Below are 27,094 nucleotides of genomic sequence, written 5' to 3'. Positions count from 1 at the left end.
CCATCTATCCACACACACACCCACCCACTCATCCACACACACATCCATCCATCCATCCATCCATCCATCCATCCATCCATCCACCCACCCACCCACAAACCCACCCACCCATTCATCCATCCACACACACACCCACCCACCCATCCACACATCCACCCACCCATCCGCAAACCCATCCACCCATCCATCCATCCACACACCCACCCATCCATCCATGCACATACCCACCCACCCGTCCGTCCATCCACACACCCACCCACCCATCCATCCATTCACACACCCACCCACCCATCCATCCATCCACACACAAACCCACCCACCCATCCACACACCCACCCTTCCATCCATCCATCCATCCGCACACCCACCCACCCATCCATCCATCCATTTGCACACCCACCCACCCATCTATCCATCCACACACACACCCACCCACCCATCCACACACCCACCCTTCCATCCATCCATCCATCCGCACACCCACCCACCCATCCATCCATCCATCCATCCGCACACCCACCCACCCATCCATCCATCCACACACACACCCACCCATCCACACACCCACCCACCTATCCATCCACACACACACTCATCCACCCATCCATCCACACACCCACCTATCCATCCATCTGTCCACATACCACCCATCCATCCACTGGCACACCTTCTGTCACCCCCACTCCTACCCCCACACTATTCCTGAAGACTGGGAGGCACCAGCAGGGAGCTGGCAGGGGGCTCAGAATCTGTCTTGAGAAGGCCACATTGGTGTGCCTGAGCCGAGGCTGGGCACTGATCAGCACGCAGGGGGCTCGGAGGAGAGAAAGGCCAGGAGCAGGCATGGGGTCGGGGAGCCGGGGCTCCTGGGAGGAGCAAGACCCAGGGGATGCACAGGACAGGACCCACGGAGGGGGGCTCGTGGGGAACTGGGGCAGGGAGAGGGGTTGGCCTTACCTTGCCCTGCAGAGACACAGCCCACACTGACAGGTGGCCCACGGGCTCCTCCGTGATCTCCCAGCCCCCTACAGAGAGGTCGTTGAAGGGGTCGGGCAGCTCCTTGGGGTCGTCCTTTGAGGGGATCTGAAGCAAGGAGGTGAGAAGCAGTCAGCGCCTGGGCGTGCACCCACCTCCCGCCTGCCTGCCATCCGGATGTCCGCTCTCCAGCCCAGCCTGCAGCTGCCTGAATTCACAGGGAAGGCAGCATCAGGACTGTCGGGACCCCTGCTTCGTCCTCCCTCTGTCAGCCAAGTGGTCACCGCTGCCTCCATGTGGAAGGCAGATGCGCTGCAGGGTCTCCGCTCTGGGCTTTCCAGTGACCCGTAAGAACGGGGCTGATAACAGAAGATGGCCCTGCCAGTGTAAGTCTTCAAAAGTCATTGGCCCTCCTAGTGCTTTGGGAGGCCATGGCAGGAGGATTGCTTGAGGTCAGGAGTTCAAGGCCAGCCTGGGCAACATAGTGAGACCCCATCTCTACAAAAAATTTATTATTTTTTTTTGAGACGGGGTCTCACTCTGTTGCCCAGGTTGCAGTGCAGTGGTGTGATCTCGGCTCACTGCAACCTCTGCCTCCTGGATTCAAGTGATTCTCCTGCCTCAGTCTCCCGAGTAGCTGGGATTACAGGTGCGTGCCACCACACTCAGCTAATTTTTGTATTTTTAGTCATCCTGAGTAGCTGGGATTACAGGCACGTGCCACCGTGCCCAGCTAATTTTTGCATTTTTAGTAGAGACAGGGTTTCACCATGTTGGCCAGGCTGGTCTCAAACTCCCAAGTGCTGGGATTGATTACAGGCATGAGCCACCACACCCACCCTCTACAAAAAATTTAAAAAATAACAGGGCATGGTGGTGCATGCCTGTAGTCCCAGCTACTAGGGAGGCTGAGGTGGGAGGATTACTTGAGCTCAGGAGTTCGAGGCTACAGTGAGCTATGACTGCACCACTGCACTCAACAGGGTGCAACAGAGCACTGTCGGGGCAACAGAGCGAGACCCTATCTCTAAAAAGAAAAAAAAAATAGGGCCAGCTCCCTGGTCTCCTGGCTTCTCCCAGGCCCAGGGGCAGCCCCACCTCGCAGCCCTGGACATCCCAGGGAGGTCTCCACTCACTGGAGGCCACACCAAGACCCGGGTCCAGGGCTGTCCTCCCTCAGCTGGGAGATTCTTCATGGAGCAACGCTAGAGTCAGAGGTGCCTCCCTTGGCTGAGGGGGAGGACAAAGTGCCAGATGGAGGCTCGGTCGGGGACAGAGCAGCTTGGACACCAGGGTCAGGGCAAATTCTGTGCTGTCCTGGACCCGGCCTGGCTCCCTGTGTAACCATCTCCCAAGCAAAGGGGCACGCAGTGCCGTGGTGTTCCCGGGACAGGAAACAGCTCAAAGGCCAGGTTCGAAGGTGGGCGTGGCGTCCCCCGGTGCACACAGGTGGGGAAGGTGGAGAGGAGGCTGCATGTCACAGTCTGTCCTGGCCCTGTCCTGTCCCCAAGCCACATTCAGGCACAGAGACCTTGGCCCAGATGTCCCGGGACTTGTATCTCCTGTACCGGATCCATTTCCGGCGCCGCACACAAGAATTCCACTTCTTGTCTCTCGTGTAGGTGGCGGGAAAGTCGATGGCGTACGTCCACCCCTGAAACACCAAGGAAGGGGCTCTCAGGCTCTGCAGGGAAGGCATATGAAGAGCTGGGGAAGGTTGGGAGGGAGGGCGTGGCCTGAAGCCCGAGCTCAGGCACCACAGGGTGTAGGGGACAGAAGCAGGGACAGGCGGAGCCCTAGACGCCCCCTCCCCACAGGGCCGTCATGGAGGGTCCCGAGTTCACCTACCCCTTTCTCGGTGGGTTCGCCTCCAAAATTTTCATCCACGTACCAGTCAGACTCCCACTCCCAGTGCGGCGAGGGCAGCGCCACCCCATCTAGCGGCCGGTGCTGGAGCCCACTCACGTCACTCCACGCCCAGCGGTCACTCAGCAGGAGCTTTTCACAGAAGCCACCCACGGGATTCCAGCGCTGAGGGCCGGGGACACAGAGGTGGCCTTGGACCCAAGCCTGCTGGGCGGGAACCCAGGCGGGCCGGGCATCTCCAGGGCCAGCTGACCCTGCCCAGCCGGCCCCCTCATTGATCTCCAGAATAGGAAGTGAGCAGAGGGCCTGTTCCCCAGTGACTGAGGACCCCCATGCCACTTTATCATGAGCCAGCAAGTACATCAGCGCGGCCCCAAGGGGCAAAGAATCCTCCTGCAGCCACGGCGCTCTAAGCAGGACAGGTGGTGGAGGGCACACCTTGTCCTGGGCTCCCGGAAACCACTGGAGCCTGCCCTCTTGGGGACCTGGCCGGCCTGCTTTGGTGAGGACACAATAGTGGCTTCAGCCTCAAAGACCCTGGATACTATGCAACTTGGAATTTTTTTGGGGGGGTGCAGGGGGACAGAGTCTTGCTCTGTTGCCCAGGCTGGAGTGCAGGGCACTGCAGCTTTGACCTCCCTGGCTCAAGTGATCCTCCTGCCTCAGCCTCCTGAGTAGCTGGGACTAAAGGTGTGCACCACCACACCCTGCTAATTCTTGGATTTTTTTTGTAGAGGCAGGGTTTCGCCATGATGCCCAGGCTGGTCTCAAACTCCTGAGCTCAAGTGATCTGCCCGCCACAGCCTCCCAAAGTGCTGGGGTTACAGGCGTGAGCCACCACGCCTGGCAGCAACTCAGATTTTTAAGTAAAAGGAAGGAAATGAAGGCAGGAACTGGTGGGGAATCTGGGGCCCCTATTTCCCTTCTGTGGTTCATCATTTTAACCAATAACCTAGCAAACTGATCCACTCGGCAACTCCAACCATGAGGGTCGCTACCTGATTCTCATAGGCCTCCTCTCGGCGGCGGATGGGGACATCGCTGGCACACACATACACGTAGACCTGGTTGTCACAGGCAATGCCCCAGCAGCACTGCGTGGTGGCGCTGATGCGCTTGAACTCTAGCTGGGAATCCTTGCACAGCTCCCAGTACTGGCCGGCTGTGGACAGCGTGTACACTCTCCCGAAGAGGTCCACTGCCCACAGCACTGAGTTGGGCATGGCAGCAGCTGGAGGTAACCTGTGGCAGGAGGACGAGGGTCAGCGTTCAGGCTCCCAGCCCAGGGGACATCAGAGTTAAGTGAAACCTGGGAGACTTCTATTGTGACTATTCTTTTTTTTTTTTTTTTTTGAGATGGAGTATCACTCTGTCACCCAGGCTGGAGTGCAGTGGCGCGATCTCGGCTCACTGCAACCTCCGCCTCCCGGGTTCAAGGAAGTCTCCTGCCTCAGTCTCCCGAGTAGTGGGGATTACAGGTGCCTGCCAGCACACCCAGCTAGTTTTTGTATTTTTAGTAGAGACAGGTTTTGTCATGTTGGCCAGGCTGGTCTCGAACTCCTGACCTCGTGATCCGCCTGCCTCAGCCTCCCAAAGTGCTGGGATTACAGGCGTGAGCCACTGCGCCTATGCGACTATTTATTCTTTGTTTTTTTGTTTATTTTTTTGAGACGGAGTCTCGCTCTGTTGCCCAGGCTGGAGTGCAATGGCACAATCTTGGGATCTTGGCTCACTGCAATCTCCACCTCTCGGGTTTTCTCCTGCCTCAGCCTCCCCAGTAGCCGGGACTACAGGTGCACGCCACCACACCTGGCTAATTTTTGTATTTTTAGTAGAGACATGATTTCACCATGTTGGACAGGCTGGTCTCGAACTCCTGACTTCAGGTAATCTGCCTGCCTCTGCCTCCCAAAGTGTTGGGATTACAGGCATGAACCACCACGCCTGTCCTCTTTTTTGTTTTTGAAAGAATTTAAAAATAGATCACTTGAGGCCAGGAGTTCAAGACCAAGCTGGTCAACATGGTGAAACCTCATCTCCACTAAAAATATAAAAACTAGCCAGGCATGGTGGTATGTACCTGTAGTCCCAGCTACTCAGGTAGCTGAGGCGGGATAATGGCTTGAACCCAGGAGATGGAGGTTGCAGCGAGCAGAGACCCTGTCTCAAAAAAAAGAATTTAAAAAGTAGAGACAGGGTTTTGCTCAGTCACCTAGGCTGGAGTGCAGTGGTTCAATTATAGCTCATTGCAGCCTCGAACTCCTGGGCTCAAGTGATCCTCCTGCCTCAGCCTCCTGAGTAGCTGGGACAGCAGGCATGCCCCACCATACCTAGCTAATTAAACATTTTTTTTTGTAGACACAGAGTCACACTATGTTGCCCAGGCTGGTCTCAAACTCCTCATCTCAAGCAGTCCTCCCATCTCGGCCTCCCAAACTGCTAGGATTACAGACTTGAGCCACCACGCCTGGCCAGATCTTTGTTTTCAAAAGAATCAATGAAAGCTTACAGGTTTAGCTGAATCTCAAAAGATATAACTACCCCACTGCCTCCCCAGGGGTCTTTCCCCAGAGTGGACAGGTCTCCCCTCCATGTTGGCCTCTATCTGGGCATGGTGAGGGCATTTACACATGCCTGGCATTCTAGCCAGAGCCAACGTGACCATGTGAATTCAAGGACGTAGGGATCTTCTCTTCATGCTCCCTCGGCGACTCCCTCCTCCCCCTCCCCGGCTCTCTTCCTCTGCCGTTCTCTACTCCTTTCTTTTTCTTTTCTTTTTAATTTTTTAGAGAATATCTTGCTCTGCTGCCCAGACTGGAGTGCCGTGGTGCAATCACAGCTCACTGCAGCCTTGAACTCCTGAACTCAAGCCATCCTCCTGCCTCAGCCTCCTGAGTGGCTGGGACTACAGGCATGTGCCACCATACCTGGCTGATTTATTTTTATTTTTATTTTTTTGCAGAGATGGGGTCTTGCTATGCTGCCCAGGCTGGTCTTGAACTCCTGGCCTCAAGCGATCCTCCCACCTCAGCCTCCCAAAGTGCTGGGATTACAGGCATGAGCCATTGCACCCAGCCCTTTCTGTCCTCTTTCTCTGTGCTTTGTAGGCATAGCCAAGGCTATTGCTAAGCTCTGCCACTGAGCACTCCTGGCCCCACCTCCAGGGCCCACAGTGCTCTTGCACCCAGGGGTGTCCTTCCTGGAGCCCTGGCAGGGCCACATGGCCAGACACAAGGCAGCCAAACACAGAGCTACTGGATGAGGCCACCCACCGGGGCCATCACCTGAGAAGCTCTGCCTGATAGGGCGGCTCCCAGATCCAACTCAGGACACTGCCCCAGGGCCTGAAGAGAGAAAAGAGCCTACAGATGAAGACATGGCCAGTCTGACTTAAAAACAAGAGCAAAAGGAGATACGCAGAGTTTATTTAGGTGCCTGGAGGCTGGGCACGGTGCTCCCGCAGCATGCCAGAGCCATGCAGGTGCTCCAGATGGCCGGGTGACTGTGGCAATGGGACAAGATAGAAGCACATCTGAAAATAGTTGTAGCTGCCAACAGCAAAAAAAAAAATAATAATAATAAGCCAGGTGCGGTGGCTCACACCTATAATCCCAGCACTTTGGGAGGCCGAGGCAGATGGACCACCTGAGGCCAGGAGTTTGAGACCAGCCTGACCAACATGGTGAGACTCCATCTTTACTAAAAAAAAATGCAAAAATTAGCCGGGCACAGTGGCATGCACCTGTAATCCCAGCTACTCAGGAGAATGAGGCAAGAGAATCGCTAGAACCAGGAGGCGGAGGCTGCAGTGAGTCGAGATTGCACCACTGCACTCCAGCCTGGATGACAGAGTCTTCCTCTATTCCCAGGCTGGAGTGCAGTGGCACGATCTCAGCTCACTGTAACCTCCACCTTCTGGGTTCAAGTGATTCTCCTGCCCCAGCCTCCCAAGTAGCTGGGATTACAGACCTGCACTACCACGTCTGGCCCATTTTTGTATTCTTAGTAGAGATGGGGTTTTGCCATGTTGGCCAGGCTGGTCTCGAACTCCTGGCCTCAGGTGATCCGTCCCAAAGTGCTAGGATTACAGGCGTGAGCCCCCAGCCATGGCCAGGACAAGGTATATCTTACAAACACCAAGAAGACAGAATGCAGGTTGAAAAGGAAGTGAGTGAGAGGGTGAGGAACAGGAAGACAGGAAGCAGAACAAAAGCTCAGCTCTGGGAAACTCCCATAACAGGAAGTGGGCGAAAAGAACAGGAGGGAGACTGCCCAGCAGAATGGAGCAAGCCCAGGGAGTAAGAGCCCCTCAAAAAGCGGCCAACCTCCTCCACCCCAGGGCACCAAGGCCCGTCAAACATACAAGAAAATCAGAACACCAGCCTTCTGGAACCATTTGAAACTGGCATCTGTGTCCAGGGTCCTGAGCTGGGACTCCAGTGACCTCCTTGTACCTCACTGATCAGGACTGAGGGCCCCTCTGGCACCTTCACAGTGACTAGGAGAGTCCAGAGCTGCCTGGATCCCAGAATGTATCATCACTTTCTTGTACCACCAAAAGCTAACTAACCTCTCTGTGCCTTAATTTCCTCATCTATAAAAGGCAGAATGAAGCTGGGCGCGGTGGACTCACGCCTGTAATTCCAACACTTTGGGAGGCCGAGGCAGGCAGATCGCGTGAGGCCAGGAGTTTGAGACCAGCCTGGGCAACATGGTGAAACCCCGTCTGTACTAAAAATACAAAAATTAGCCGGGTGTGGTGGCAGGCGCCTGTCATCCCAGCTACTCGGGAGGCTGAGGCAGGAGAATTGCTTGAACCTGGGAGGCGGAGGGTGTGGTGAGCCAAGATTGTGCCACTGCACTCCAGCCTGGGCAACAGAGCAAAATTCCATCAAAAAAAAAAAAAAAAAAAAGGCAGAATGGGATAGTGACATACATATCTATTTTTTATGAGAAGTAAATGAGATAATATTGGCACAGAGCTTTTAATAAACAGTTTAGTGCCCAGTAAGAATTTGATGTTCCTTGGTATTTTTACTTGGGATTATTTACTTTTTACTTGGCATTGTTAGTGGGTACTTGCTACCACAAACTGTCACTTCTTTTTCATCTCTTAAAAAATAAAAAATTAGGCCAGGTGCAGTGGCTCACGCCTGTAATCCCAGCACTTTGGGAGGCCGAGGCTGGCAGATCTCGAGGTCAGGAGATTGAGACCACCCTGGCTAACACGGTGAAACCTTGTCTCTACTAAAAATACAAAAAATTAGCCGGGCGTGGTGGCGGGTGCCTGTAGTCTCAGCTACTTGGGAGGCTGAGGCAGGAGAATGGCGTGAACCCAGGAGGCGGAGCTTGTAGTGAGCTGAGATTGTGCCACTGCACTCCAGCCTGGGTGACAGAGCGAGACTCTGTCTTAATAAATAAATTAATTAATTAAATTTAAAAAATTAAAAATCAGCCAGGTGCGGTGGCTCACATCTGTAATCCCAGCACTTCGGGAGGCTGAGGTGGGTGGATCCCTTAAGCCTAGGGGTTCAAGGTCAGCCTGGGCAACATGGCGAAAACCTGTCGCTACGAAAAATGCAAAAATTAGCTGGGTATGACGATGTGCTCTTGTAGTCCCAGCTACTTGGGAGGCTGAGATGGGAGGATCACTTGAGCCTGGGAAGTTGAGGCTACAGAGAGCTGAGATTGAGAGACTGTACTCTAGCCTGGGCGAGGTAGCAAGATCCTATCTCAAAAAATAAGAATAAAAAATAAGAAACCAGGGCAGGGCACAGTGGCTCACGCCTGTAATCCCAACACTTTGGGAGGCTGAGGCGGGTGGATCACCTGAGGGCAGGAGTTCGAGATCAGCCTGGTCAACATAGTGAAACCCTGTCTCTACTAAAACTACAAAAATTAGCCAGCTTGGAAAGCTGAGGCAGGAGAATCGCTTGAACCTGGGAGGAGGAGGTTGCAGTAAGCCAAGATCATGTCACCACACTCCAGCCTGGGCAACAGAGCAAGACTCCGTCTCAAAAAAAAAAAAAAGAAAAAGAAAAAACCAAGTCCCTTTCAGGTCTGAGTCTTCAACCTCTTCATTTCCATAATAGTCTCTGCACACAGTGGGTGTTGAAACAACGTTTAAGGATAATCACCACCACCTACCTCCAATATGCTGCCAACTCCCCGATCTAAGACAGAAATACTTCTCCAGTGAAAACAAATGCCACAAATAACTTGAAAAGCAAGGTCATAATCGGTGGACAGATATGTAATAAAGCAAGTAAAGTGTCAGTAGTAGAAGAATCTAGTTGGTGGGGAGGGGCATGCTGACTGTATAATTCTTTCAACTTGGCTGTATGTGTGAAAATCTTCAATAAAATGCTAGGGGAAGATGAAGGTTTTTTTTTTTTTTTTTTTTTAGTTTTCACTTCTATAGCATTAAATATAAGTTAGTCTTCAAAGATAGCTCAGAGGCCAGGTGCAGTGGCTCATGCCTGTAATCCCAACATTTTTCGAGGCTGAGGTGGGAAGATCGCTTGAGCCCAGAAGTTCAAGACCAGCCTAAGCAACACAGGGAGACTCCATCTCTACAAAAATAAAAAGTTAAAAAAAAAAATTAGCCGGGTGTAGTGGCACATGCCTGTGATCCTAGCTACCTGGGAAGCTGAGTCAGGAGGATCACTTGAGCCCAGGAGGTTGAGGATACAGTGAGCTATGATTGTGCCACTACACTCCAGCCTGGGGCAGCAGAGCGAGACCCTGTCTCAAAAAGGAAAACAAACAACAACAAAAAACAAAGATAGCTCAGAATTCACTGGATAAGCAAGCAGTTTAGCTAGACTCAGTCTGCAGGTCGAGCTCAATGAAAGGAGATTTTGACTTTCCTTCAGAGAAATGACTAAACATTAATGTATTCATAGACATCGTTGAACCTTCTGGGCAGTTAATGGGAGGAGACTCTGCTACAGTGAAAGGAAGGGGTGGAGGTTGTTGTATTTACAAACTCCCTTCAGAATGGAGACCCAAGTACCCATCACTTCCCAGCTACAGTTGACATCCGGTAACCATCCTTGGTCAGCCACACTTCCTTTCTGCCTCTGCCAAGAGACTCCCCCTAGCTCCTCATGGGCCACTTTCTGCTGTGAGCTGATCAGGCAACTTGTACAGGGTCACGGGGTCAGAGGACTCTTGAAAGAGGGGTGGGAACATGAAGCCCCATGATTCAGGGATCCTGGGACTTGTTTGTTTTGTAGGGTTAGAGGGATGGAGGAAAATCTTCCAAATTAGCAGCCTCGAATTCACCAAGAATTTCTACAAGATGAATTTGAGTTGAACCTTCAGTCGTTCCACGAAGAAGGTCTGCTCGCCACCCTCAAAGCCATCTGCCTTTCTGTCTCCGTTTATTCACAGATCCTTTCAGAGACCAAAAAAAAGCACCCAAGAGAAGCGGGGACAGAGATGTGGTAGAGCAAAAGACACAGTACCAAGAACGCTCCGCAAGCACTTACTCACTTCCTCTGAGCCTTAGGAGTCCTACCTAAAAGATTTCTTGCTTGTTTTTCTATTACACTGTCACTCCCATCCAGTATGCAAACAGAGTCGGCAATGCCTACCACAGTAGCTCGCTGGCTGCAAGGTGCAGGGGCTGTTCAAAAGCGACATCGGGGTCCTAAAAGGTGGGGAAAAGCAGCAGAACTTGCATGGCAGTTGATTCTTTCTTGAAGAATAGGGTCCGCCCAGCCTCACTGGGCAGGAGGTGTCCTGAGTCAGCCTGGCGTTCAGCCCAGTTCTGTGCACTTGGGTGACAGGTGGTGCCCCTGCACTGCCACCAGTAGCATATGTGGGAGCTCTGGGCCCTGACCATCTGCCAAAGCTAATCTGACGACAAGCAGATTTGTTCCCATCAATGTCCAGGGACAGGGCTAGGCAGGCCCCTTGCTGCGTGATTCTCGAAACCAGGATCCCGCGATCCGCTTCTCCCATGGCTCCAGTCCAAAGGCTGGAGTGGGGACGTCACCTGCACCAGGCCACTTCGCCAGACTGTGGGCGTTCCAGGGCAGGGGACAGGGGTGGCACCCTCCAGGTGTGCAGGCTTGAGGACAAGTGCGGTCCCTCCTTGCTCCCTTCCCCCTAGTGTTCGGGCAAACAGCCTGGGGGTGGTGGGGAAGGCGGCGTGCCCAGCCCTTCATCGCCCCAACCTTTCCCACGGCCCTGGCCGCCGCTGCAGCTGGGGCGCCGCGCGGCACTCACCTGAGCAAGCGCGGGGCGGGGCGGAGTCGCGGTGGTAGCTCCTCAGCGTCCGGCTCAGCGGACCGGCCCTCCCGGGGCCCGGGCAAGAGGGTGGGCCGGAAGCGGCATCAGGCCCCGCGCCCATTGGCCAGCCTCTCCAGGGCGCTGAGGCCTGGGACGTGCGATTGGCTGCGGTGCGCCGCGTCGGCGCTGGCTTTGAGGTCGCGTGCCCGCCCACTTCCGGGGTCGCGCCAGGTCAAGAGTCCAGTGTCGACTGTAGTGAGTTCCCGCATTCTCTCTGGCGGCGAGACACCGGCCGCCCTCCAGGACGTGGCCTGCAGGAGCGGAGAGGGCGGTGTGGACACCGCCTGCAGGCGAGGAGAAGGGGTGGCGGGGAGGGTAACTGGGTGCGTGGCGCTGCGGCGACAGGAGGAGCAGTGTGTGGGCGCCCGGCCTGGGGCGTGGAGAGGACGCAGGGAACAGGTGTCTTCCTGATCTCCATCGAACTGAAACGTAGCCTTTGAGCACACACTACACTTAAAGCTTTACTATTTCGGGGAAGATTCCTGGAAGCATATGTGATTTTATGACTATAGCATGGCGTGGTGTCAGTAACAGGCCCTGGATTGCTCAAACTCTATTGCCAGTGACAAAACCCAGTGAAAGCTGGCCTAATGTATTAATAGTACTACGTGAGTCCTCCCGGGGTGCCGAGCACTGACGTAAGTGCTTTACTTGGGTCTTATTTCATCCTCCAGCAACCCAAGGAGCTGACGGCGTCATTCCCATTTTACAGATAAGAACACAGGCGCATAGGTGGAGCGACTCCCATTGTAAGTGATGGAACTGGGATTTGAAAACACTGTATCCCGCCTGGCAGAAAACTGGCAAAGTTAGGATGGAGAAAGGAGAAAAAGGAAAGATGCCTGGGCCAGGTGCGGCGGTTCATACCTGTAATCCCAGCACTTTGGGAGGCCGAGGTGGGCGGATCACTTGAGGTCAGTAGTTTGAGACCAGCCTGGCCAAGGTGGTGAAACCCCATCTCTAGTAAAAATGCAAAATTAGCCAGGGGTGGTGGTGCGTGCCTGTAATCCCAGCTACTCTGAGGCAGGAGAACCGCTTGAACCTGGGAGGCAGAGGTTGCAGTAAGCCGAGATCGTGCCACTGTGCCACTGCACTACAGCCTGGGCGACAAGAGCAAAACTCCTTCTAAAAAAAAAAAAAAAAAAAAAAAAAAAAGGCATCTGATGAAAGGCTAGATACTACCTGACACTGAGCTAAAACAATGTCACCTGGTTGGACCTAGTGACCTATTCCCATCCGCCCCCCCCCCCCAGGTTCTCTCTCATTTCTGGGGATGCAGACAGGTTTTTCCTGGGCCTTCATGTCTGGGGAAGCCCCACATTTTCTCCAGTGGAAGAAAAAGCCCCACTTTTTCTCCAGTGGAAGAAAAAGCCTCCAGATGCCTCCTGTTCACCCCAGATGGCTCTGCTGAGTCCTGTGTCTGACCTTGACTTTAGTTTGGGCCTGAGGGACTGGCATTTGTGGACTTCATCTGGAGATGTGGGCAGAGCCCACCTCAAGCATAAGGGCTCAGCCAAGCACAGGGGTGGCTCCTCAGAGGAAGATCAGGGTGCTGTTAGCAGAAGGAGGATGAGTGGGCTGGGCACAGTGGCTCATGCCTGTAATCCCAGCACTTTGGGAGGCCGAGGCAGTGGGATCACGAGGTCAGGAGATCAAGACCATCCTGGCTAACATGGTGAAACCCTATCTCTAGTAAAAATACAAAAAATTAGCCTGGTGTGGTGGCGGGCGCCTGTAGTCCCAGCTACTCCGGAGGCTGAGTCAGGAGAATGGCGTGAACCTGGGAGGCGGAGCTTGCAGTGAGCCGAGATCGTGCCATTGCACTCCAGCCTGGGCGACAGAATGAGACTCTGTCTCAAAAAAACAAAAAAGGAGGAGGGTGAATGGTCGCTAGACTACTGGAGAAATAGTCTGGAGGCAGGGAGCCCTGGGTTCTGTCCTGCCTGTGACACTCTGTAGCCATTTATCTCGTCTTTAGCTTTAGTTTCTACATTAAAAGAGGCATTGGAAAAAGAAATGAAAAAGAGGCATTGAATTAGGAGCTTTCTATGGCCCCTTGCAGTTTTCTTGTGTGGTGACAAAGTTCAATACAGTTTTCCTGAATTCAGGGGCTGGGGACCCATGTCCCCCTACCCCAATTTTTTTTTTTTTTTTTTTTTTTTTTTTGAGAAGGAGTCTTACTCTGTCACCCAGGCTGCAGTGCAGTGGTAAGATCTCAGTTCACTGCCACCTCCACCTCCCAGGTTCAAGCGATTCTCCTTTCTCAGCTTCCTGAGTAGCTGGGACTACAGGTGTGTGCCACCATGCCAGGCTAACTTTTTTATTTTTAGTAGAGATGGGATTTTGCCATGTTAGCCAGGTTGGTCTCGAACCCTTGACCTCAGGTGATCCAACCACCTCAGCCTCCCAAAGTGCTGGGATTATAGGCGTGAGCCAGCATGCCAGACCAGAAGTTTGCATTCTTTGAGTCTGTGATCAGCCTTTCATTGAATACACAATTTACATGTGAGAGTGGGTAGAGGAATAGTCACATATGCCTTACTCACTGTCTGGCTCAGTGAATCTGCATTTTTACATAAACAATAGGGCAGAGGAAGAAACCACATGTGCATTTGTCTTCAGTGAGCAGAGGGATGACTTGTCTGCGTTGTCCCTGTGAAGAAAAGCTGTGAATTTACATTGCCAGGGTAAAATTCATCAGAACTGTTTTAGGGCAAAGATCTTGAGGTCCAAAAGGAATTTCCTTGTGGAGAAATTGTGAAGGGGGTATGTAGCTCTTTTGAACTTTCTAGCTATCTTATCGAAGAATAAAATGGGAGGCAGGTTTGTCTGATGCGATCCTCAGCTTGACTTCTCTCTTTGGCTTAGTAATCTTGGGGTCCCGAGATTTATTTTCCTTTCACAGTAGGATATATTGATCAGGTCAGTGCTACAGTACAAGGGTCAGAAGCGTTTGAACCCGAGCGACTCCATCTTGAACAAGGGCTGGGTAAAATGAGGCTGTGAACTGCTGGGCTTTATCCCCAGGGTGTTGGGCATTCCTGGTCACAGGATGAGATAGGAGGTCAGCAGGTTTGGGATCACAAGATACAGGTCACAAAGCCCCTGCTGATAAAAGATGCGGTAAAGAAGCCAGCCAAAACCACAATGGTGATAAAAGTGACCTCTGGACTAGGCGCCGTGGCTCACGCCTGTAATCCCAGCACTTTGGGAGACCGAGGCGGGCGGATCACGAGGTCAGGAGATCGAGACCACAGTGAAACCCCGTCTCTACTGAAAATACAAACAAAAATTAGCCAGGCGCGGTGACGGGTGCCTGTAGTCTCAGCTACTTGGGACAGAGCGAGACTCGTCTCAAAAAAAAAAAAAAAAAAAAAAGTGACCTCTGGTCTTCCTCACTGCTCATTATATGCTAATTATAATGTATTAGCATGCTAAAAGACACTCCTGCCGGCGCCATGACAGTTTATAGATGCCATGGCAACATCAGGGAGTTACCCTATAATCAGCTGAAAAGGGGAGGAAACCTTGGTTCCAGGAATTGCCCTCCGCTTTCCTGGAAAACTCATGAATAATCCACCCCTTGTTTAGCATAGAACCAAGAAGTAACTATAAGTTTACTCAGTCCAGCAGCCCATGCTGCTGCTCGGCCTGTGGAGTAGTCATTCTTTTATTCCTTTAATTTCTTTTAATTTTTGTTGATTATTATTATTTTATTTGAAATGGAGTCTCTGTTGCCCAGGCTGTAGTACAGTGGCGTGGTCTTGGCTCACTGCAACCTCCGCCTCCTGGGTTCAAGCGATTCTCCTGCCTCAGCCTTCTGAGTAGCTGGGATTACAGGTGCATGCCAGCATGCCCGGCTAATTTTTATATTTTTAGTAGAGATGGGGTTTCACCATGTTGGCCAGGCTGGCCTCGAACTCCTGACCTCAGGTGATCCTCTCACCTTAGCCTCCCAAAGTGCTGGGATTACAGGCGTGAGCCATCGCACCTGGCCTGGAGTAGTCATTCTTTTATTCCCTTACTTTATTATTATTATTATTATTATTATTATTATTTTTGAGATAGTGGTTTACAGGTGTAAACCACTGCACCCAGCCTATTTTTGAGATAGAGTTTTGCTGTGTTGCCCAGACTGGAGTGCAGTGGCACTATTCCAGCTCACTGCAACCTCCACCTCACAGATTCAAACAATTCTCCTGCCTCAGCCTCCCGAGTAGCTGAGATTACAGGTGCGTGCCACCATACCCAGTTAATTTTTGTATTTTTAGTAGAGATAGGGTTTTACCATGTTGGCCAGGATGTTCTTGAACTCCTGACCTCAAGTCATCCACTCACCTTGGCCTCCCAAAGTGCTGGGATTACAGGCGTAAACCACTGCACCCAGCCTATACCTTTACTTTCTTAATAAGCTTGCTTTCACTTTATGGACTTGCCCCAAACTCTTTTTTACGTGCGGTCCAAGAACCCTCTCATGGGGTCTGGATCGAGGTCCCTTTCCAGTAGAAAAAGGATCAGGGGTAGACAAAGGAAAGTCCAGGTCCCTGGCTTAACAGAAACTACTCTCCAGCAAACAAGATAAAACTTGCCATCTCCCTTTAATTGAAGTCCCTAATGTTTACGTCCCAGTAGGCATCCATATGGTCTCTGTATTTACCAGTGGGCTGGAAGCTTGCTTTGTACATTACTCGGCACGACACCACATGACTGCTCCTGACAGTAATTTGAGGAGCTTCTGATGATGGTAAACTTGCACAGTATGTTCAAAACCAACCTACAATCTGTGTTATGCCTGTATGTTTCACAAGGAACATGTCTGTATATTTTGACTCCAGAAATACAATTTGTCAAACAAACCAATTATCGTACCTAAAATGTCTTGAGTTGTGTTTTATCACAATTTACACAGATGAGTTTCATTTCATGTAATTAACCTAGTCCAGTGTGATGTTTCTCGTCCCAACTTTGTCAGCTCTCTTTCCAGCACAGAAACAGAGTTCCACTAACCGTCGCCAAAGGCAGGACCTGTGAACAGCTGAAGCACCTCCTGGTCTCTGCTCTGCTGAGCCTTCTGTAGCAAATCCCAGGCAGACAGGGTCCTGAGGATTGATGGCACCTGGGCGGCAGGTGTGACCTTCCACAGCATTCTCTTATGCCTCTCAATCTTCCGGCATGATGGCTCATGCCTGTAACGTCAGAGCTTTGGAAAGCGGAGGTGGGAGGATCACTTCAGGTCAGGGGTTTGAGACCAGCCTGGGCATCAAAGGGAGCCCCTATCCCTACAGAAAATTTTTTTAATTAGCCAGGTGTGGTAGTGCATGCCTATAGTCCCAGTCACTAGGGAGGCTGAGGCAAGAGGATCACTTAAGCCCAGGAGGTTGAAGCTGCAGCAAGCTGTGATTGCACCACTGCACTGCAGCCTAGGAGATAGAGCAAGACCCTGTCTCAAAAGAAAAAAGAAGAAAGAAGAAAAAGAAACAAATGGTCAATAAACTTATGAAAAAGTGCTCAACTACAGCTATAAGCAGGAAAATGCAAATTAAACCCACAATGAGTTGCCCACTAGACAGGCTAAGGGAGTAGAAGTACGAGCCAGTGCCATCACTGGGGAAATCACTGACATGACCTCATAGAGCTGAAGCTAGGACCGTGCTGTGGCCCAGCGGCAATTTAGGTGCTGTACACCTTACCAGTATTCTCTATGTAACAGCAGCCCCAGATGTCCATCTGTAGTGGAATGCATGATCGGTGTGATGGAGTCACATCAGGTTGCTGCAAAAGTACCTGTGATTTTGGCCATTAAAAGTAATGACAGGGCTGGGTGCGGTAGCTCACACCTGTCATCCCAACACTTTGGGAGGCCGAGGTGGGCAGATCGCTTGAGGTCAGGAGTTTGAGACCAGCCTGGCCAAAATGGCAAAACGCTGTTTCTACTAAAAATATAAAAATTAGCTGGGCATGGTGGCACACGCCTGTAATCCCAGCTACTCAGCAGGCTGAGGCAGGAAAATCGCCTGAATCCAGGAGGCAGAGGTTACAGTGAGCTGAGATCATGCCACTACACTCCAGCCTGGGCAACAGAGCAAGACTCCGTCTCAAAAACAAAAACAAAAAAAGGCCAGGTACGGTGGCTCACACCTGTAATCCTAGCACTTTGAGAGGCCGAGGCGGGTGGATCAGCTGAAGTCAGTTCGAGACCAGCCTGGCCAACATGGCCAAACCTCATCTCTACTAAAAATACAAAAATTAACAGCGTGGTGGCGCATGCCTGTGATCCCAGCTACCGGGGAGGCTGAGGCAGGAGAATCACTTGAACCACGACGGGGGCGGAGGTTGCAGTGAGCTGAGATCGCGCCACTGTACCCCAGACTGGGTGATAGAGTGAGACTCCTTCTCAAAAATAAATAAATAAATAAAAGCAATGACAAAAACCAGAATTACTTTGGTACCAACCTCATACAGTGTAATATTATTGGCAGCAAAACAATGAAGTACAACTAAATGCAACAACATGAGTGAGTCTTAAACATATGCCAAGAAGAGAAAAGCCAAACACAAAAGAACATATGTGATCCCATTGATATGTGAATTTCAAAAACAGCCAAGAACATTATTATAGTGTTTGAGAGTGTATATTTGGTAGTAAAAGTATAAAGACGGCCAGGCACGGTGGCTAACCCTTGTAGTCCCAGCACTTTGGGAGGCCGACGTTGGTGGATCACGGTGTCAGGAGTTCAAGAACAGCCTGGCCAACGTGGTGAAACCCCATCTCTACTAAAAATACAAAAATTAGCCGGGCGTGGTGGCGTGCACCTGTAATCCCAGCTACTTGGGAGGCTGAGGCAGAAGAATTGCTTAAACCCAGGAGGCAGAGGTTGCCGTGAGCTGAGATAGCGCCACTGTGCTCCAGCCTGGACAACAGAGCGAGACTCCATCTCAAAAAAAAAAAAAAAAAAGGTATAAAGACTAGGAGGTGATTAGCATAATGTTACAACAACCAGGATGTGGATGCCTTTGGGGCTGCAAAGGGACACACAGAGACTTGGCCATGGCCGGCAAGATTCTCATGCTTGACCTTAGTGGTGTCATGTTTTGCTTTACAATAATTCACAAGATTTATGTCTGATACGCTTTTCTCTGTGTATTATGTTTTACAATTAAGGAAGGGTTTTACAAAGCACATATGGTCCAGCCTGGCCAAAATAGTGAAACCCGTCTCTACTAAAAAATACAAAAATTAGGTGGGCACGGTGGTGCGGGCTTGTAGTCCCAGCTACTCGGGAGGCTGAGGTGGGAGGATCACTTGAGCCTGGGAGGTGGAGCAACTCACTTAATTTTACATGAATGGAATATAACTTATCAAGTGACAGCATCACACGATATGTGTGTGTGTGTGTGTGTGTGTGTGTGAGAGTGTGAGAGATGGGGTCTCACTCTATCACCCAGACTGGAGTGCAGTGGCATAATCGTAGTTCACAGAAGCCTCAACCTCCTGGGCTCAAGCAGTCCTACACCCCTAGCCTCTTGAGTAGCTGGGATTACAGGTGCACACCACCATGCCCGGCTAATTTTTTTTTTTTTTTTTTGAGATGGAGTTTCGCTCTTGTTGCCCAGCCTGGAGTGCAGTGGTGCAATCTTGGCTCACTGCAAACTCTGCCTTCTGGTTTCAAGTGATTCTCCTGCCTCAGCCTCCCGAGTAGCTGAGATTATAGGCACACACAACCACGCCTTGCTAATTTTTGTATTTTTAGTAGAGACAGAGTTTCACCATGTTGGCCAGACTGGTCTCAAACTCCTGACCTTGTGATCTGCTGGCCTCGGCCTCCCAAAGTGCTGGGATTACAGGTGTGAGCCACCGCACCCGGCCACTAATTTTTTTTTTTTTTGAGATGGAGTCTCAGGCCGGGCGTGGTGGCTGAAGCCTGTAATCCCAGCACTTTGGGAGGCCGAGACGGGCGGATCACGAGGTCAGGAGATCGAGACTATCCTGGCTAACACGGTGAAACCCCGTCTCTACTAAAAAAATACAAAAAACTAGCCGGGTGAGGTGGCGGGCGCCTGTAGTCCCAGCTACTCAGGAGGCTGAGGCAGGAGAATGGCATAAACCCGGGAGGCGGAGCTTGCAGTGAGCTGAGATCCGGCCACTGCACTCCAGCCTGGGCGACAGAGCGAGACTCCGTCTCAAAAAAAAAAAAAAAAAAAAAAAAGAGATGGAGTCTCACTCTGTTGCCAGGCTGGAGTGCAGTGGCACGATCTCACGATTATTTGAGGGAGCCTTCCTTGGAGCTCACCACATATAAGGGCAGACACAATAGCTGTTATCAACCCCATCGGTCAACAGAGAGATAAAGTAACTTGCCTAAGTTCACACGGCTAGTCAGAATTCTTGGGTTGCTAAGGAAGGATGAACCATCATAGGCTGGAAATGAAATAGGTCAAAACTCCTTCAAATAATACGTCTATTTATAATACTTATTAATTTGATTTTCCATGCATTTTTCTTTCCTTTTTTTTTTTTGAGATAGTCTTTTTTTGCATTTTTTGAGATGCAGCTGTCGCCCAGGCTGCAATGCAATGGCGTGATCTTGTCTCACTGCAGCCCCTGCCTCCCAGGTTCAAGTGATTTTTGTGCCTCAGCCTCCACAGTAGCTGGGATTACAGGCACCCGCCACCATGCCTGGCTAATTTTTGTATTTTTAGTAGAGACAGGGTTTTGCCATGTTGGTCAGGCTGGTCTCAAATTCCTGACCTCAAGTGATCCACCTGCCACAGCCTCCCAAAGTGTTGGGATTACAGTCATGAGCCCCCGCACCCAGCCATTATGTACATATTTCAAATCACATTTTGTAGAGAGATTATCTTTAGTAGATGCTTTTTTTGTTTGTTTTTAGAGACACAGTCTCACTATATTGCCCAAGCCAAAGTGCAAGGGTGATCATTGCACACTACAGCCTCAGACTCCTGGGCTCAAGCAATCTTCCTGCCTCAGCCTCCTGAGTAGCCAGTTGCTCATCTCTCGTGGGACTCTGCTGGTGAATAGCCATTGTAACCTGGGCAATATAGCAAGACCTTGTCTCTAATACTTTGGTTGTAAACCAAAACTTGAAAGAGAATCCATAGCCCTCCAGGTGTGGTGGTTCAAACCTGTAATCCCAGTACTTTGGGAGGCCTGGGCAGGTGGCTGGATCACTTGAAGTCAGGAGTTTGAGACCAGCCTGTTCAACATGGCAAAACCCCATCTTCACTAAAAATGCAAAAATTGAGCCAGGCATGGTGGCGAGCGCCTGTAATCCCAGCTACTCGGGAGGCTGAGGCAGAAGAATCTCTGTAAGATAAAAGCCTATAAGATAAAAAACAAGTTGGTTACTTCCAGTATACAATGGTGGTACCAGCAATGCATAAACATTCCCATTCCAAAAGGGAGAAATTGGCCAACAGAAAGAGGTAACAGGCTCCAGGCAAGTCTGAAACCCACCAGGGCAGACATTAAGCCTTAAAACTTAATCTCCCTTTAGTCCATGTCAAGGGAGAGCCCCCATGACTGCTCTCACAGGTTAGAGTCTGTTGCCTGTGGCTTTTCCAGGCTGCGGATGCCAGCTGCTGGTGGATCTACCTTTCTGGGGTCTGTCTGGGGGGTAGTGGTCCCCTACCCACAGCTGCACTAGGCTGTGCCCCAGTGGGACCTCTGTGCGTGAGATCCAACCCCACATTTCCCCTCAGCACTCCCCTCGTAAAGTCTCTCTGCAGGGGCTCCTTCTCAGCTGCAGGCTTCTGCTTGGGCACCTGGGCTTTCTGATACATCCTGTGAAATCTAGGTGGAAGCTGTTAAGCCTCCTTCACTCTTGCATTCTGTGCACCTGGAGGTTCCACATGGAAGCTGCCAAGTCTCACAGATTGTGCCTTAGTCTTTACTTCCAAAATGGCTTCCAGGCCTCTTTTCCATTGTCTTGACTCTTAGCACTTGGCTCCCTTTTAGTCATGTAAATCTCTCTACCAAATGATTGCTCCGCAGGCTCCTTGAATTCCACCCCTGAAAATGTTCTTTCCTTCTCTACCACATGGCCAGGCTGCAAATTTTCCAAACTTTTATGCTCTGCTTCCCATTTATTTATTTACTTATTTATTTATTGAGACGGAGTTTTGCTCTTGTCGCCCAGGCTGGAGTGTAGTGGCGCGATCTCAGCTTACTGCAACCTCCGCCTCCCAGGTTCAAGTGATTCTCCTGCCTCAGCCTCCTGAGTAGCTGGGATTACAGGCGCCTGCCACCACTAATTTTTGTATTTTTAATAGAGATGGGGTTTCACTGTATTGGCCAGGCTGGTCTCACACTCCTGACCTCAGGTGATCCACCCTCCTTGGCCTGGGTTGCAGAGTGAGATTCTGCCAAAAAACAAAAACAAAAACCAGATCTTACATGAACTATTAGAGCAAGAGCTCATTTGTTACCACGAGGATGGCACCAAGCCATTCATGAGGGATCTGCCCCTGTGACCCAGACACCTCCCACTGGGCTGTGCCTTCAACACGGGGGGTCATGTTTTAGCATGAGTTTTGCAGGGGACAAACATCCAAACCAGATTAACACCACAGCCCCGTCCTTGGGTTTAAAAATTTGCTAGAATGATTTAGGGAAACATCACTTATGTTAACCAGGTTCATTTTTTGTTTTTTGAGATGGAGTCTCACTCTGTCCCCCAGGCTAGAGTGCAGTGGTGTGATCTTGGCCCACTACAACCTCCACTTCCCAGGTTCAAGTGATTCTCCTGCCTCAGCCTCCCGCGTAGCTGGGACTTCAGGCACCCGCCACCATGTCCGGCTAATTTTTGTATTTTTAGTAGAAATGGGGTTTCACCATATTGGCCAGGCTGGTCTTGAACTCCTGACCTTGTGATCCGCCCACCTCGGCCTCCCAAAGTGCTGGGATTACAGGGATGAGCCACCGTGCCCGGCCAACCAGGTTCTTATAAAGGTTACAAGTCAGGAACAACTAGATGGAAAAGGTGCATGGGGTAAGGTATCGAGAGAGGTTGGTACACGGAGCTTTACACCCTATCTGGGCACTCCACCTTCCTCATCAGATCTCACTCAGAAGTTCTTTTTGTTTGTTTGTTTGTTTTTTTTTTTTTTGAGATGGAGTCTCGCTCTTGTCACCCAGGCTAAAGTACAGTGGAGCGATCTCGGCTCACTGCAACCTCCACCTCCTGGGTTCAAGTGATTCTCTCCTGCCTCAGCCTCCCAAGTAGCTGGGATTATAGGCACTGCCATCATGCCTGGCTGGTTTTTGTATTCTTGTAGAGACAAGGGTTCACCATGTTGGCCAGGGTGGTGTTGAACTCCTGACCTCAGGTGATCCGCCCGTCTCAGCCTCCCAAAGTGCTGGAATTACAAGCGTGAGCCACTGTGCCTGACCAGAAGTTTTTTTTGTTTTGTTTTTTGTTTTTTTTACAAGGTCTTGCTCTGTTGCCCAGCCTGGAGGAGTACAGTGAGTGACACAATCACGGTTCACTGCAGCCTTAACTTGGGACTATAGTCTTCCTAGACTAATTTTTAAATTTCTTGTAGAGATGGGATCTTGCTATGTTGCCCAGGCTGGCTTGAACTCCTGGGCTAAAGTGATCTTCCCACCACGGCCTCCCAAAGTGCTGGAATTACAGGTGTGAGCCGCCATGCCTGGCCCAAAAGTTCTTATACAGATTAATCTCCAGCCCCCTCCCCATTTCCAGAGGTCAAAGGGTGGGGCTTACAATTCCAACTCTAACCACTTGGTCTACCAGCCACTCTCCAGGGGCTAACGTCACTGTATTAGCATAAACTCAGGTATGATTTTTTTTTTGAGACGGGGTCTCAGCCTCCCAAAGTGCTGGAATTACAGGCTTGAGCCACCGTGCCCGGCCAACAAAATAATTTTTTAAAAAAGAAAATGTAATTCTGTTAAAACTTCTCTGTCTCTGCCTATCTCTGTCAACGCAAGTTAAATCTTAACTTCTCTGCTTCAGAATGCTGGCCTTCATCTGTCGGGGGTTGGTGTTCCCAGTGGTCATCCTTCAGCTATATACCTAACTGTATTTTCTCAATTACATTATTTAAGGTTGACAAGTATGCCAACTCCCCTCTGTTGCTTGGGAAATCTGGATGTCTTTGTAGGTGTGGTATAATGATATATTTGACCTTTGTCCCTAGTTCTTGGCTCAGCGCACCCCTTGACCTTGGAATTTCCTGAGTGATAGGCGTGTCTTTTGTTATTAATCATACCTGGGCCGAGATGGGCGGATCACGAGGTCAGGAGATCGAGACCATCCTGGCTAACACAGTGAAACCCCGTCTCTACTAAAAAATTACAAAAAACTATCCGGGCGTGGTGGCGGGTGCCTGTAGTCCCAGCTACTCAGACAGGAGAATGACGTAAACCCAGGAGGTGGAGCTTGCAGTGAGCTGAGATCTGGCCACTGCACTCCAGCCTGGGCAACAGAGCGAGACTCCATCTCAAAAAAAAAAAATTATTTTGTCTTATTTATTTATTTATTTTTGAGACAGAGTTTTGCTCTTATTGCCCAGGCGGGAGTGCAGTGGCGCAATCTCACCTCACCGCAACCCCTGCTTCCCAGATTCAAAAGATTCTCCTGCCTCAGCCTCCCGAGTAGCTGGGATTACAGACATGTGCCACTACGCCCAGCTAATTTTGTATTTTTAGTAGAGGTGGGGTTCCACCATGTTGGTCAGGCTGGTCTTGAACTCCTGACCTCAGGTGATCCGCCTGCCTCGGCCTCCCAAAGTGCTGGGATTGCAGGCGTGAGCCACCATGCCTGGCTATTTATTTTTTTGAGACAGAGTCTCACTCTGTCACCCAGGCTGGAGTACAGTGGTATAATCTTGGCTCACTGCAACCTCCGCCTCTTGAGTTCAAGTGATGCTTCTGCCTCAGCTTCCTGTGTACCTGGGATTACAGCACATGCCACCATGCCTGGGTGATTTTTGTATTTTTTTTAGTAGAGATGGGGTTTCACCATGTTGGCCAGGCTAGTCTTGAACTCCTGACCTCAGTTGCTCTGCCCACCTTGGCCTCCCAAAGTGTTGGAATCACAGGAATGAGCCACTGTGTCTGCCTTTTTTTTCTTTTGAGACAGAGTCTCACTCTGTCACCCAGGCTGGAGTGCAGTGGCGCTATCTCAGCTCACTGCAACCTCCGCCTCTCAGGTTCAAGTGTTTCTCCTACCTCAGCCTCCCGAGTAGCTGGGACTACAGGCGTGCACCACCACACCCAGCTATTTTTTCTGTGTTTTTTTAGTAAAGATGGGGTTTTACCATGTTCCCCAGGCTGGTCTCGAACTCCTGAACTGAAGCGATCTGCTTGCTCTGGCCTCCCAAAGTGCTGGGATTACAACCACGAGCCACCACGCCCAGCCAGGATTACATTTTCCGTATGAGACCAGTGTATACATTACAGCGACTTTATTGATGTAGTTTCAAGGAAGATAATTTATTACTCCCTCTGTAGGGATCGTACTCTGTGAGAGTCTTACCTCTGACTCCATTTAGTCTTCCTAATTATTTATTTATTAAAAACAGTGTTATAGGGACAGGGTCTCACTATGTTGCCCTGGCTGGTCTGGAACTCCTGGGCTCTAGCCAGTCTCCTGCCTCAGCCTCTCAAAGCAGTGGGTTTACAGGCATGAGCCACCACTCCCGGCCTTGTCTTCCTAATTTTTTACAGGAAAAAAAAGGCAGAAGTTGCCAGGCGCAGTGGCTCATGCCTGTAATCCCAACACTTTGGGAGGCCGAGGTAGGTGGATCACGAGGTTGGGAGTTCCAGACCAGCCTAGTCAACATGGTGAAACCCCATCTCTACTAAAAATACAAAAACTACCTGGGCATGGTGGTGGGCGCCTGTAATCCCAGCTACTCGGGAGACTGAGGCAGGAGAATTGCTTGAACCTGAGAGGCGGAGGTTGCAGTGAGCCGAGATTACACCACTGCAGTCCAGTCTGGGCAACAGAGCAAGACTCCATCTCAAAAAAAAAAAAAAAGCTGCATGCCATATGAGTCAAGCCACCTAGCCACATTCCTCTCAAGGGTCGGAACAATTTAAAATTCCAACAGCAGTAAATTGGAATTCTTTCACATACTGAACTGTCAAAAACCCAGTCATTGTCCCTTTGAGCTCATCAGCTCAGCAGCAGGGCTGGGACAGATGCCTGGGATGACATGAATTCCTCCTGTCCCTTATGTCTTTCTTTAAACAAGTCACCAGGGGCCAAATCCATGCCCCCTGGTGGCTAAATGGTGTTGTGTCCCTAAAGGCCTCCCCCTCAAGGCTCTCTCTGACCAGGAATGTGGATTTCTTAATGCGCGGTTTGACCAGCTCCTTCACTGCCAGGCATAGATCTTTAGGTATTGTAAGTGTCCAGTAAGCGCCAGTGAAAGGTCAGAGATGGGGGCAGATGGTGGAAGTGATTCAGAGAAATGAGAAGGAGAATTTGATTGAGGTATGGAAAGGCTTGCACAGGCGGCCAAAGATAAAATATGCCTATTGATCTACAGGAAGTCAAATTAAGAAAAACGGCCGGGCGCGGTGGCTCACGCCTGTAATCCCAGCACTTTGGGAGGCCGAGACAGGCGGATCATGAGGTCAGGAGATCAAGACCATCCTGACTAACACGGTGAAACCCTGTCTCTACTAAAAGTACAAAAAATCAGCCGGGCGTGGTGGCGGGCGCCTGTAGTCCCAGCTATTTGGGAGGCTGAGGCCCGAGAATGGCGTGAACCTGGGAGGCAGAGCTTGCAGTGAGCTAATATCGTGCCACTGTACTCCACCCTGGGCGACAGAGTGAGACTCTGTCTCAAAAAAAAAAAAAAAAAGAAAGAAAAACATAGGCTGGGCATGGTGGCTCATGCCTGTAATCCCAGCACTTTGGGAGGCCGAGGCAGGCAGATCACTTAAGGTGAGGAGTTCGAGACGCGCCTGGCCAACATGGTGAAACCCCTTCTCTACTAAAAATAGAAAAATTAGCCAGACATGATGGCACACGCCTGTAATCCCACCTCCTCGGGAGGCTGAGGCAGGAGAATTGCTTGAACCCGGGAGGCGGAGGTTGCGGTGAGCCGAGATCGTGCCACTGCACTCCAGCCTGGGCAGCAAGACTGAAACTCCTTCTAAAAAAAAAAAGAAAAAAAAGACCAGCTCATGTGGAAGGTGCTTCTCTCAGGCACTCAGGGTCACCGGGTGCAGGGCAGGGTGGTCCCGAATGGCATGCTGAAGGACCAGGATCTCACACCATGGCTGCAGAGAGCCGCTGAAGGTTTGTAAGCAGGGAGAGCTGGTGGCTCAGCTGAGCATAGTCACTGAAGGAAGATTACTCTGATAGTGGGAGGGGTACACAGAGACTTGCAGGTGACAGGGGCCGGGACTAGTCTAGGTCATGCGATGTATAAGAAGGCTGTGTAGGCCGGGCGCGGTGGCTCAAGCCTGTAATCCCAGCACTTTGGGAGGCTGAGACGGGCGGATCATGAGGTCAGGAGATCGAGACCATCCTGGCTAACACGGTGAAACCCCATCTCTACTAAAAAATACAAAAATCTAGCCGGGCGAGGTGGCGGGCGCCTGTAGTCCCAGCTACTCCGGAGGCTGAGGCAGGAGAATGGCATAAACCCGGGAAGTGGAGCTTGCAGTGAGCTGAGATCCGGCCACTACACTCCAGCCCGGGCGACAGAGTGAGACTCCGTCTCAAAAAAAAAAAAAAAAAAAAAAAAGGCTGTGTAGGCTTTAAAAGCAAGACACGAGGGCTGGGAGCAGTGGCTCATGCCTGTCATCCCACCACTGTGGCAGGCTGAGGCAGGAGATCACTTGAGCTCAGGAGTTTGAGACCAGCCTGGGCAACACAGCAAGACCCTGTCTCTTAAAAAAAAAAAAAAAAAAAAGCAAGACACCATTATTACACCTCAATAAGGCTGTACACAC

General features: G+C 50.8%; 1 protein-coding gene across 5 annotated transcripts in view; it reads right to left on the bottom strand.

The window, feature by feature from the left end:
• The window catches only part of TECPR1 (tectonin beta-propeller repeat containing 1), a 41,089-nt gene extending 29,896 nt beyond the window's left edge, over positions 1 to 11,193 (bottom strand). For 2 of the 5 annotated variants that reach the window (XM_010388462.2, XM_010388471.2), the window contains exons 1-5: positions 11,077 to 11,183; positions 3,840 to 4,083; positions 2,824 to 3,006; positions 2,507 to 2,629; positions 958 to 1,083 (exon numbers count right to left, since the gene is read on the bottom strand). In XM_010388462.2, the coding sequence (XP_010386764.1) occupies positions 958 to 1,083; positions 2,507 to 2,629; positions 2,824 to 3,006; positions 3,840 to 4,064 (657 nt within the window). In that variant the 5' untranslated portion in view covers positions 4,065 to 4,083; positions 11,077 to 11,183. The other 3 variants (XM_030933086.1, XM_030933087.1, XM_030933088.1) reach the window with 3 other exon arrangements.
• Positions 11,194 to 27,094: the final 15,901 nt, after the last annotated feature.

The sequence above is a fragment of the Rhinopithecus roxellana genome, chromosome 6 (assembly GCF_007565055.1).
Source record: "Rhinopithecus roxellana isolate Shanxi Qingling chromosome 6, ASM756505v1, whole genome shotgun sequence".
NCBI lineage: Eukaryota > Metazoa > Chordata > Mammalia > Primates > Cercopithecidae > Rhinopithecus > Rhinopithecus roxellana.
This window is presented reverse-complemented; position numbering and strand designations above follow the sequence as displayed.